The sequence below is a fragment of the Anabrus simplex genome, chromosome 1 (genome assembly GCF_040414725.1).
Source record: "Anabrus simplex isolate iqAnaSimp1 chromosome 1, ASM4041472v1, whole genome shotgun sequence".
Classification (NCBI taxonomy): Eukaryota; Metazoa; Arthropoda; class Insecta; order Orthoptera; family Tettigoniidae; genus Anabrus; species Anabrus simplex.
In genome coordinates this window covers 780,127,753-780,141,735 of record NC_090265.1, presented here as the reverse complement: position 1 = coordinate 780,141,735, position 13,983 = coordinate 780,127,753, and the positions used below count along the sequence as shown (strand labels likewise).

At 40.3% G+C, this 13,983-nt stretch overlaps 1 protein-coding gene across 1 annotated transcript in view; it reads right to left on the bottom strand.

The window, feature by feature from the left end:
* Positions 1-13,983, bottom strand: part of LOC136873348 (uncharacterized) — a 152,774-nt gene that overhangs the window by 81,275 nt on the left and 57,516 nt on the right. The window contains exon 3 of the mRNA XM_067146697.2: positions 4,511-4,675. Within this exon, the coding sequence (XP_067002798.1) occupies positions 4,511-4,675 (165 nt within the window). The remainder of the gene's footprint in view (positions 1-4,510; positions 4,676-13,983) is intronic.

The following is a 13,983-nucleotide window of genomic DNA, read 5'->3' as shown; positions in this document are numbered from 1 at the left end:
CGTACCTCAAAATCGTCGTCAGTGTGTCAAAGTAAATAATAGCAGATCTGAGTGGCTTAACAAACCCCCCTGTGTCCTCCAAGGGTCTGTACTTGGACCATTGCTGTTTGCAATTTACTTACACGATGTTGCCAAATCGATTACACATTGCAAGTATCTTCATACTGATGATCTGCAGATCTACTACCAGTCAAGAACTGATAAAATTCGGAGTGCTGTACAACAAGTTAACGCAGATTTAAGTCTCATGAGTAATTTTGCATTGAGTAACTATATCAAACTTAATCCTCTTAAAACGCAAGCAATAATCATTGGTACTTCGAAAAACTTACACGTCTTAAAACAATACGAAATTCCTCCTGTAGCACTAAACAATACCATTATTCCATACTGTGAAACATTTATGAATCTTGGTGTGGCTATAAGCGAAACATTGAACTGGTCGCAACATGTGACGTAAGTGTGCCAAAAGATATATCAAAGCCTGCATCCCCTGAAGCGGTTTAAAAATATATTTCCTTGGTCCCTGAAAATAAAGCTCATTCAATCACTTTTGTTTCCAATTCTCGAATACTGTGATACAGTTTTTATTGATATCAATAACGAGCAAGGCATGAGACTACAACATGCCCAAAATGCATGCATCAGGTTAGTTAGTTTAGTTAGTGATACTTTAGTTGCTTTAGTTATACTTTAGGTTGTTAGGTTGTTTAAATTTTATGTAAAAATGGTATTGTATATACATGAAGTGGTTAAGTGTAAGAAAGGGCCGGAAGCCCTAACTTTGCCACAATAACGATGCTTTAATAATAATAATAATGCTTTAATAATAATAAGAATAAGAATAAGAATAAGAATAAGAATAAGAATAAGAATCAGTGAGAGACAACACACACACGGTTCAGTGCATTTACTGTCCTCTTATTACAGGGAGGTTTAAATAATAGATAGATTTATTTGCGGTGTTAAAAAGATACTCAAAACATAATTCTAAAGTAGCTAGTATCTTAGAAGAGTGTCAGTAGACTATTTAACGGGAGAGGTGTATGAACTGGCGAATGCAGCTGTGACGCTCGAGTTCCCTGTGAAATACTTTAAAGCTAACAAAAGTGGAGAACATTTACAATTTGTCTAGAAAGTCCAAAGTCTTTTGCAGCTTTTACTTGGCTATTCTTCTTATTCTTCTTTTCTAGCCTATTTCAATCCACTGTTGGATATAGGCCTCTTCCATACGTTTCCATCGGTCTTGAGCCATTTTTACTTTTACTTTGCTATTGCCTCTCTTCAAACCCGCCATTACTGCTTGCCTAAGATCTAATAAATACTCTTTCTTTTTCCCCATTGTTAAGCCTATATCTGTTTGGGTGAAAGAAAGAACTGGAAATCAGGCGTAAGTAAATTTGTTATTGGGTTCGTGCATAAGTTCGTAGCGTTTTTCCGTAACTTTATTAAACATATCAGATACACATAAGAGGGATGTTAATCATCAGTAAGTAATATATTCTCCTTCCCTATTTACAACAGTCTGCCAACGCTGAGGTAACTTTTCAATTCTGTGGCTATAGAAATCACGTGGTATTGAGTTAAAGAATTCGTCAAGCCATGTTCGGAGCGAATTTTCATCCGGAAAGGAAGTTCCTTGAAGGTTGTCCGATGGAGAGGGGGAAAGGTGAAAATCTGAGAGCGCAAGATCAGGTTAATAAGGCGGGTGCGGAATAACTTCCCAACCCAACTCCAGTATAGTGTTTTTGTCAGGTTAGCAGAGAGTGGTCGGGCGTTATCAGGGTGCAGTATCACTTCACCCAGTCTGGCTGGCCGTTTTCCTTGGATGAAGTCGGCAAGAGGTCTCAGTTGTTGAGAATAAATGTCAGCAGTGATGGTCACACCTCGGTGAAACAATTCGTAATACAGCACACCGTCGCTGTTCCACCAGATACATAACATTATCTTTTGAGGATGTTTTTGTATGGGGAGTTGCTTTTTTGGCTGGGCCCAACAATTCCTTTATTTTCCTTATTTTAGCATAAAGACACCATTTCTCGTCATCACTAACAACAAGGGATAGAAATGGTCGGTGTTGTTCACGAACTAATCGATGACGAGCAAGATGCCTGCTGATTTTTGTGGTTTTGGCTTAGAGCATGCAGTACCCATACACCCGCTTTTTGAACCTTGCTCAATGAATGCAAATGTCGTATGATGGTGGAATGATCACAGTTCATCATATTTGCCACTTCTCGGGTACACTGATCTAGATCATTTTGAATTAATGCGTTTAAACGATCTTCGTCAAACCCCGAACGTCTTCCTGAACGTGGGGAGTACTAATGTCAAAACGATTCTCCTAAGAATTAGACCGCTTGGACGAACAAGGAGTGAAGCAATGAGAGTAAATTCAATATGTTCAACCCGGATGGAAATTCCTTTGTCAAACGTCCAGTTAACACACGCAATAATGTTTGGTACCACGTTACCAAAAACCCACAGTAAAACATGTTGATCATATAATGGCTTGGGGCTGCTTTCCTAGAACTGGAGTTGGTCCACTGGTAAAAAAACGTGAAGGCATTGTGGATCAGTGTGTATATGGCAGATTCTTTGAACAACATGTGATACCGTGTGCTAAACAAAACATGCCTTGTGGGTGGTTGTATCAGCACGACAGTGATCATAAACAAACCTCCAAGTTTGTCAAAACATGTCTCGGCAAGAAAATTATTGATTGGCCAAGTCAAAGCCCTGACCTAAACCCAATTGAATATCTATGGGCGGAACTCAAAAGCAGTGTCGGCTGGTGGTTTAAAAGTTCAGTGGTGCACAATTTTTACCAATGATATAATAAGATTACAGGCTAATTTTCAAATCTGGATGCATCAACAATACTTTTTTATTATTAAAAATGCAACAAACATTTTACATTTCTATTTTCAGGAATATTACTACAACGCATTAACATTTTTTTTCATTTAAAAACTCTTTTACCATATTGAAATGAAACACTTTGAGGTACCGGTAGCCTAATTCCGGTATTGAAAAAATATCCTTTTGTAATTATCTGGTTTCGAAATTAAACGTCGCGTGGGCCTACCCATTCGTTTCAGCTCGGATTTTTCCTCGGCAGTCCGTTGCGGAAAGGGCCTAGACATTAAAAACTGCACGGAATTCATGATCTGGGAAAATACCACTAACCGATAACAACACACATGCTGACACGAATGTTTACACAATGAAATCAATAAGCTACTTAGCTTGTACGCACATAACAAAGCTCAAGACTATACTGAAAGAAATGGCGATGTTTATTTTCAAATTTAGAGCCATTAGTTATATATCCAGCCACGGCCGGCTTGATGCGTCGCTCTAGCCAGGACGAATAGCTGTAGCTAGCTCCTTACGGAGCGCAGCGAGGGATCCAATCAGCTGTGATCCAGCAGATGAACTTCTATCCGGTGTCGCTAGATGACACTCCTGTTCTATAACAGATTCCCACATCGTTGCCTACGAGAGTATCTCGTAGGCAACGCCCACATTGAGCAGCAGCGGTCTCTAGCGACTAGTAGTTGGTTACGTAGGCGCGCGGCCGATTTGATGCTTCGCTCTAGCTAGCTCCTTAGCGCAGCGAGGGATCCAGTCGGCCGTGGTAGGAGGAGCCAGGTTGATAAACCTCCATTTAAGCAATGTATAAGAAATCACGCCTGTCTTTTCCTCTCCCCGCGCACCCGTCTAGCAGCTCAAAATCACTTTTCTAGCAGCCCCGCGCACCCCTCGAGCAGCCCAGGTTTCATCCTACCTCAGGTTGACTTCCCGCTGCAAACGTTTCGGCTCCTGCAGTGAACATCTAAGAGTACCGGCTTGTAAAGTACCCTGAAGTCAATTTTGCTCTTTTAAGCTCGTGAAAGGTTTGTCTTGTTCAATGAAAATACAGTAGTTGAGTAATCCAAATTATGGAACTTGACCTAAAATAAACATAAAAATTTAATGGGGGTAGCGCAAACCTGCAACCTTATGTAGAAACCACCCCTGCTCAAAAGGCGTGTTAAACACAAAACATAAAAAACAAGGAGGCATATTTCGAATCTTTAAATAAAGAATACTCCAAAATTCCTGCCTCATATCTTGAGAAATTGGTAGACTCAATACTAACTCGATGTGCAGCAGTTGTACAAGCAAATTAGTACCCGATTAAATACTAGATTGCACGAAGTACATTTGAACTTCTGGAATGTTTTTTCTGCGTAGTTATGTGTGTCAAAATATTATGGTCTCCGTGTACGTATTACTATAGTGTAATTATTTGTGTTATACATTTACATGTTTATGAATGTGGTGGTTTGGTTGGGTGTAGAAATGGTCAAATTATTTGTGTTCTAAAAGTGCACGCTTTATGTTAGTAAACAATGACACCAGAGGAATTTAATCTTTTGTCAAAATACTTATGGCCAGCACTGTATAGTACAGTACAACTGCCAGGATGTTCTGTGATCACAATACATAAATATCATGAACCTACCGCTTTCAGAGGGCATGGGTTTTCTTCGTCTTGTGCCTCCGATAGACTTGTCCACATCTTGGGAAATAGCTGGTCGAGCTCCTTACACATGTTTGATGTTTCATACGTGAACACAGTCTGCATCCAGCCTGATGGTGGCGACCATTTGTATGAAAGTATTTTAGTCTGTAGAAATAAGACAGAACATTAATACTGAATTTTTAGAATAACTACTGTATGTTAGATTTCCTAGGCCCTGTGGTGTATCTACTTGATTTAATACTCTGTATATTATAAGGGGAGGAAGTTTATATGATGAGGGTAATCATTCAATTGTTCAGTACAGTAACCAGACTGATCATTGTTAAATGGCACTAAGTCAATATTTGTTGTAAGAAGATAGGCTAACTGAAAATATTTTTCTTAATAAATTGTAAAGATTTGTTATAATCCTGTGTAAGCATTGTTCTCCACTATAATACCGGGTGTCACAATTAAAGTTATGGTATTCAGCGTGGTACGGCACGGGCTGTAATGTTCGTAGGAGTCTGAAATTTCGCAGATATGCTAAATAAGCAATGCGCTCGCGAATTACGCCACACAAATTTTTAGTTCCCAGTTTTGTCACCAGGCGGAGATATGGCGCTGTAAGCGGTCACAACGTGCAATATTCTGTAACTCTGACGTCAACGTGTTCTTCCGATAGAATTGAGTTGTGTCATTTCCTCGGTTGTTACTTGCTGATGCATGTTGATTCCTTTTTTGAAGTGAATCTTCGTTGTAACATAAGAAGGTTGAACATTTCCGTGTGAAACGTAATGCCTATAGGGTTATCCTGAACTAGTACCAATAGGTAGCGCGCGTGTACTACTCGGACTACGCCATTCCACCTTCATTTGTTTCAGGGCTTGAAGGTTAGAATATCGCTGTCATTTAATTGACTCATAAGTATTATTGTGGTATCCTAAGATTCAATAAAAATGCCGGATTACTGTTGTGTGCCATTGTGCAAAAGCCGAGGCATGCCATTTTCGTTCCATCAGTTTCCGAAAGATGTGAAACTTAGAAAACAGTGGATACATTCTATCAGAAGGAAGAATCTTAAACTGAGCCAGATTACGAAGAATGATAGAGTCTGTTCAGCACATTTTAGGAGCGATGATTATAGAACGACGTTGTTAGGTACGTAGATAAGTATATAAATGATTACTAGTACGCCTATAGTCTATTTAAAATTAAATGTGTTAAAGTGTGTGTAGAGGTACAGCAGAGAGGTACATGCCACTTGCAATTATATTATCGTTCGAATAACTATGAATATTTTGATTTTGTAGGTGAAAGGTCGCGGTTGAAAGTACATGCAGTGCCATCTGTATTTCCCTGGACTCCTGACACCGGCTCAGATGTAAAGATGAGAGAGGTTAGGGCACGTAACAGAAGAAAGAAGGAGGATGATCTGATGACAAGGCAAGACACAGCTGTGCTTCTGGACACCAATGACTTACCTATAGCAGCATTTGAAGAGTGTCAGTCATCTAGTGTTAATGAAAATGTGAACCTTCCATTATCAAGCGGTACTGGTAACTTATTTAGGGATGTTGCATGCCAAACCAAAGACAGTGAGGGTGTACTTGATATTGAAAGACTTCTAACAATATCTGGTGCTGTGCAACTCTTCACAGGTTTTGACAACAGAGATCATTTTTATTTAGTGTTTCAAGCCCTGGGAAGGGGTAGATTTAGTCTGCAGGTATTTCCAGTTTCACCAGAATACTGTTTCTTTTTAACAATGATGAAATTGAGAATGGCCAAAACAGATAAGGAACTTGCTTATGATTTTGGTTTAAATGTAACAACAGTAGGGCTAATTTTTTCTGTATGGATACATTTTATGTATTGCCAATTCAAAGAATTAAATATTTGGGTTGATCAGAAGACTGTGAGGGAAAACTCCCCTATGGAATTTAAGAAGCAATATCCTAACACAAGAGTAATTTTAGACTGTACTGAAATTCCAATAATGAAGCCTAAGAGTTCTAGTGCCCAACAGGAAACATTTTCTACGTACAAAAACTGTAACACTGTGAAGGTACTGATTGGAATAAATCCATCAGGATTTGTGTGTTTTATATCAGATGCGTATGGTGGATCAGTTTCAGACAGGCAGTTGTTCATAAAATCTAATATTATTGACTTGTTGGAAGAAGGTGACTCAGTAATGGTTGACCGAGGATTTCAAATTCAAGACCTACTTTGCTCAAAGGGAGTAAGTGTAAATATTCCACCCTTCTTGAAAGGGAAAAGGCAGTTCTCCACCATGGAAAATACCATGACAAGGAGAATTGCTTCCAAAAGAATACACATTGAAAGGGCTATAGGCTTAGGGAAAACATACAAAATTCTACAAACAAAGCTTCACATAAGCAAAGTTCCTCTGTCAGGTAGGATTATTTTTGTATGTTACATGTTGTGCAATTTCAGGAGATCAATCATGTGATAGGTAGTATGTATTTATTTACAATAAAATGAAGCCTACTAAAGCAAAATATGGTAGGTAGACTATATTACATTACAAGTGAGCAATTGCTGGAAGCATGATATAATTGTTCATTTAGTGTTCATTTATACCAAAGGCTCATGGACCTAGTTCTCCATTAAAGCTGGAATAAAGTACTCATAGTAAAATTTCTCAAGCTGTGGTAGCATTTCTTGCATAAACTCCTCATTCCTCTCAATGTTTATGATTACCATATCAACAGCTGTGTAGACAGCAAAACTACAGAACTGTCTATCAGTGATAAACAACTGTCCTTGCACTTGAAAATAATAGTTGTGTGACTGCTTTAAATGTATGCCATCTTTGTCCTCAATTAAATAAGGTGCAATACTGGCAGATACTTTGTCATATTCATGGCTTGGCACACCTTTCAGTTCCAGCACTCTGTCATTCCCAATGAGTCCATCACAACTTGCTGCTAGATAGTTTTTGGTGCGATGAATAATCAACCCACATTTGGATACACTATGATCTGTAATTTCTTCATACCTCCTCCTTGCCAGACATTCCTTATCCAAACCCCACTTCATAAATTTATTTTGGTATTGACTACCTGCAATTATTGTATGGGCCAAAGTTTTGGCATCTTTAGTGTGGCATATTCTACCAAAATAACTTGCAGTTAGCCTGTACTTCCTTTCCTTGTACCACAGTGCACATCTGGATTGCCCTCTTGTTTCCCTTTCTATATCTTTTATGGCATCCTCAGAGACAGACACTAACTCAGATAAATAATTTGAGTTTGTGTCTGTTCCATAAAAATGATCATGTGCAACAGACAAGATGTTAACATTTGATTTGGGAAGTGATGACAAATAAGACAGTTTCATTCCTGAATTTTCAATTAAATGTCTCACATATGATTCATAACCTTCCTCGTTTCTGAGTGAGGCTGGTCTTGGATCAAAACATAACCGTGAACCTGTTGCTATGGGCAGATTTGACACTTTAACGGGACTTCCATGTACTTTCCTTTTTCGTGCAGGCTGGTGAAATGTTTGTAAAACGTCAGTTGGTGTTTCTGAACATTTTATCAAACCAGTTTTGCTGAAGTATTCAAGGGCATAACAAAGGGCAGCAGTATGCTTACAACAGGCTTTGGGTCCAATACCTGCTACACACTCACAACTTGCTGCTAGAATGCCAGAACCACAGCGATCTAGTATCAACTTAACAGTGTACTCTTTGTTTTTGGTGAATTGTGATCTCACAGAAGACAGTACAAATACCCTATCACTCTCAAACACACACTTAATGATTTTAATGAACTTTTCATTAAATAAATTATATCCGGCATCACATAACGACTTGTAATTCTTCACTGGAGCTCCATCGATCTCGGATTTTCTGAAAACGAAGTAGTCCATCAAGTGAATATGTGATAATTTCACATAAGGCAGAAAGGAGACTGATAAATCTTTAAAGTTCATGTCACTTGGAAATATAGGCCTACTGGTAACCCTATTTTCTGTTGGTGTCTCCGTTGTCCGATGTATTCCCATTTTCATATAAGCCCGCAATCTAAATAGAACAAACATTCATAAATAATTATAGTGCCAGTGTGTACGGTACTGATTATATCCCTGTATTTATTATTTAAAATACTTTCGCACAGATAGCGTGTAAAACATCTCTATCGTACCTTTGACAAAGCTCTTGTTTATTACCACCAACTCTCCCTCCTCGCTTCCTCAACTCTTCTTTTAAAGTGTTCATATTCATTTTATCTATGTTCGGATAAATATTAAATACGGCACTATTCGCATCATCCATATTCTCATTCATAACTTTACTATGCATAACCTAGGCCTAATCTCATTCTAGTCCGAGTAGTACACTCATGCCATCTAGCGGCAAAAGTTTGCATAGGATAACCCTATTGGGAAGAGAGATCGTGCTCTACTAGTGAAGTTATTTTATGAGAATTGCAGCAATAGCAATGGTGCATTGCGCGAATATCGACGACGGAAACAGCAGAGAAGGGGTTCCATGACAAGTAATAGGATGAAGAAACCGATTAAGAAATTCGAGGAAACAGGTGAATTAGGTGTCGCACCAGGGAGAGGACGACGGCCCATCATCACGGATGTTGTTGATGAAGTTGTTGTAGCTGTAGCAGACCGTCTAGCACTTTCTCCCAATTTTGTCACCAGTGCTCGAGCTGTGTCACGTGAATTGTCGCTACTCCGGTCAACAGTTCACAAGATTTTGCGGTGCATTTTACACTGGTATCCATACAAACTTCATACTGTTCACAAATTGAGACCCCAAGATGTTGCACAACGCCGTGACTTTGCTCTTCGGTTTATGGCTCCCGTGGAAGTGGACAACATATGGCCGGGGAATATTCTGTAGACTGACGAGGCGCATTTTACTCTGGAGGGTGCAGTGAATGCACAGAACTGTCGCGTAACAACCATTGCATTCAGCTTACGTGACTTTGGTGTGGTTTTGAAAGCTCCTTCATTCTCGGTCCGTTTTTCTTTAAGGAGAGACACCTCGTGGGCCTTAAGGTGCACCGTGACATCTGCACGTTATAGGAACTTCCTTTTGCAACACGTGATTCCAGCTTTGCAGGAACGCAACTAGAGCAACACCACACATCACTCGCCAGGTGAAAGAATTGCTTTGAGAAACCTTCAGTAATGACCGCATTATCTCTATGCATTTTCCAGACGCGTGGCATTCGCGGTCCCCCGACCTAAATCCATGTGACTTCTGGCTGTGGGGATATTTGAAAGATCGTGTCTCTCAGGGACATGTCCGGTCTCTGCCTGATCTAAAGGCTAAAATACGACGGCATGTCGCTCTGATTTCACCCGATACGCCGCGGGCAACTGTCGATCATGCCGTCTTACGGATGCAGCTTGTTGCTAATTTCGGGGACCATACTGAACGATGTTTGTAACCATAAATGCTAATAAACCTATCAGAACCACCGTTATCATGTGTTTGATCCTGCCTGCCTTTTTTCCGTTGCCTACGTTATAATACAAGGCCTGGAAATAGAGCCCGTAAAACGCTATGGAAGTGGTTACACTGAAGTTCGATGCCGGGCCGCTAGGATCGCTATCTTGCCCCCTGTCTACCAGGCTCGCGCCTTTAAACGTGTTCACTAACTGAGTTGGTTGTGAATGCATTATGTATTTGTCTGATGTTAAGCATTCGCAGTTCCAGTCATGGTTTATTCACGAGAAATTAAAGGTAGTGGAATTTCGTTTCCAGTTTCCAGTGAATGTTCAATGTTCGAAACATTATACAGAGGAAGTAATACGCATGAGATACGACTTCAAGCTGATCGAAGTAGGCCTCTGTTCCTAAGTTTTGATCCGAGTTACGTCATAAGAATCGGGCGATCCCAAAATTTGTCACTGGACTTTTTTTAAACTATGCTACCGTGACCGGCAATCATTTGAGAGGCATCTTCAAACTCAGAAATCTTAAATTAGGAAACCAACGAGGAAAATAATTTGCCCAACAAATTTCACGAAAATGAATGTAGCAAGAGCTAAAAATATTGTATTTTCCCCTGAAACAATCTCCGGTTTGTAAAGTATGGAGGTGGTTTTGTCCTGAGAGCATAAAATACAGTTTAAAATAAGCCATTTGTTTTATGGAGGATTTTATTAAATTGTTTAATGCGCATAACGTTTGCAACACCTCACATGTGACATATTCAGGAACGAGAACAAACGAGCATCTTTTAACCGGACGAGTTGGTCGTACGGTTAGGGGCGCACGGCTGTGAGCTTGCATCCGGGAGATAGTGGGTTCGAATCCCACTGTCGGCAGCCCTGGTTTTCCGTGGTTTCCCATTTTGACACCAGGCAAATGCTGGGGCTGTACCTTAATTAAGGCCACGGCCGCTTCCTTCCAACTCCTAGGCCTTTCCTATCCCATCGTCGCCATAATACCTACTTGTGTCGGTGCGATGTAAAGTCACTAGCAAAGAAAAAAGCATCTTTTAGTACTGAAGATGAACTCCTCAGTTGGTTAATTAATGATTTCCTGTCATATATTAAGAAACTTAAAATGCATTCAGAGAAAGTAAAAAAGAATCATGAGAGAAATGTATCAGGCATAGATCTTGACTACCCAGTCCACTGTGGCCTGCGTAAAATACCTCATAAGCATACATTTGCATTATGCATTGATGAGGAACCTAACGAGCTATGACATCGAGCTCTTCTTCAGCTATCTAAGACGCCAAGCGGAATACAATGACATTATGGTTCGTGTGGCAAAAGAAAAACAGACTGTAAAGGCTGTTTAGAACATATCTGTTCTCCAGCTACTCAAAGTCCAACATTGTGTCTTATTCGTCTGTGGCACTTCTGTAGTATGAAATGTCGTATGGCTTTTAGTGCCGGGATATCCCAGGACGGGTTCGGCTCGCCAGGTGCAGGTCTTTCTATTTGACTCCCGTAGGCGACCTGCGCGTCGTGATGAGGATGAAATGATGATGAAGACAACACATACACCCAGCCCCCGTGCCAATGGAATTAACCAATTAAGGTTAAAATCCCCGACCCGGCCGGGAATCGAACCCGGGACCCTCTGAACCGAAGGCCAGTACGCTGACCGTTCAGCCAACGAGTCGGACACTTCTGTAGTGAACGACGGAATTTGTTACTTCCGCTACGCAGTACTTGTCCCGAAGGGAGTTACTAAAAGGTGTACGTTTATTTTTTCGAAAGACATGTTCAACAGTGAAATTAAATGTGGAAAGTGTAAAGGCGACAAACCACCTCTTTTCCTACTATGAAAATTTCTGAGACCTCTGTTAGACAACATTACTTTGAGCCACTCAAGTAAAAGAGAGAAAGTTTTGAAACTTGATAAGAAGCCCCTCAGAAGGAAACTTTTGAAACTTCAATGACATATCCAAGCCAATGCAGCACCGCTCTATAAATAAAGTACTGGCAATACTCGCAAAAACATTCAGTTCTTTTTATTTAGGATATACTTTACTTATTGACATATACGGCCATGCGAATACAAGGGGGCAAGACCGCGATCCTAGCGGCTGAATGGTGAACCAGGAAGCAACCCTCTTCCACGAGTGCATTTCAAGGCCTTGTATTATAGCGTAGGCAACGCTTTTTTCAGTGACCCTACTATTGCTTACAGCGCCATATTCTCTCCTGTGGCAAAACTTATAACTAATATTTTTGTGGCATAATTCGCAAGCGTATTGCTTAGTTAGCATATCTACGAAATTTCAGACTCCTGTTATCATTGCAGATCATCCTGTACCACGCTGAATACCATAACTTTAATTGTGGACACACGGTACTATACTAGAAATGTGTATTAGGTTGGTATTATCCTTACTGAACTTGAAAAAAGAAAATAGAAAGATTTGTAAGTTCATTTTTAACAATGAACCACTGTATTCAAATATTGCATTGTCAGCTGGGCTCGAGAAGAAACTGTATAGTGCAGTCAAGAAAACAAAAACCGGACGAGTTGGCTGTGCGGTTAGGGGCGCGCAGCTGTGAGCTCGCATCCGCGAGATAGTGGGTTCGAACCCCACTGCCGGCAGCCCTAAAGATGGTTTTCCGTGGTTTCCCATTTTCACACCAGGCAAATGCTGGGGCTGTACCTTAATTAAGACCACGGCCACTTCCTTCCCACCCCTAGTCCTTTCTTGTCCCATCGTCGCCATAAGATCTATCTGTGTCCGTGCGACATAAAACAACTCGTAAAGAAAAAGTTACGACGTGTTAATACTCTAGGGTTAATTTCTGTTAACCTGTAGGAATAAAAAAAGAAAACTTTCTAATAATGATTTAGTTTTGTTACCACAAAGACGCACACACGCGATGCTGTCAATTGCGTACAATATTTTATTTATAAATTATATACATATTATACACACACACTAATAAACTGCCATCTTGACAAAACACTGCTACGAAGAACAAGACCCAACTAGTATTGTTCCAGTGTATGGGACCCTTACCAGGATCACTTGCTTTGAGAACGGGAAAAATCCAAAGAAGAGCAGCACGATTTGTTCTATACGGAAATTCAACTCAAGAGCTTAGAAAAAGTATCCTTCCGCACGTGAGCTCGTCCCCTGTTCCCCCTTCCCGTCTCGTTCTCCATCTCCGCTACAACCAGCTTATTATTAACGCCGTGCGTCTATCGGACAAGTACTTCATTCTGAAATAGTGAAGCATCAAATGAAATCACATCCTTTCACATACGGTAGCTGTAATTTGATTACGTACCATACCTATTTATTCCTTTATTGTCCATGTAAAACCTACATATTACTGACGAATACGAAGGCAAGAGAAGCAAGGTTTATTTTTATTTCATAATGCAATTTTTATGAGGCATATGGGGACTTACAACATAAGTATACGATTCTGCTCTCGTGCAACGACTGTCATTGGCAGTTTCTCACACCTGTGAGTGGGATTGCAAAATGCAATGTTTCCAGGAATGTTGTAAATATTGTGGTCTCGTCATTCGGAAGGTAAAAACGAACTCATGATCCCCTCATGACAACACTTCTGCAGGTAGAGGGCGGTTAAGAATATCAAGCAGAGTACAAATTATTATTATTATTATTATCATCATGGAATACGCCAAGGATCCTATTCCCATACCGTGTTAATGTCCTTCCTGTTTTATTTACGGCGAGTGCTGAGTTGACACATCGACCTTTCGCTGGAGACTTGGATTTTCCGTGGAGTTTAAATTCCACGCGAGCGGCGTAAACACTGTACACAACGCCAGTCAGCTGCGCAGTGTTTTTTCACCACGTCTTCCACAGTCCACAGCGGATTCTCATCTCGTAGGCTACTGTAAACGTGTAAAACAATTGGGTTTAGATTTCCTACTTAATTTTTCTCCACTTTTGTTAGCTTTAAAGTATTTCACAGGGAACTCGAGCGTCACAGCATCACACACGTCTTGCTCACAG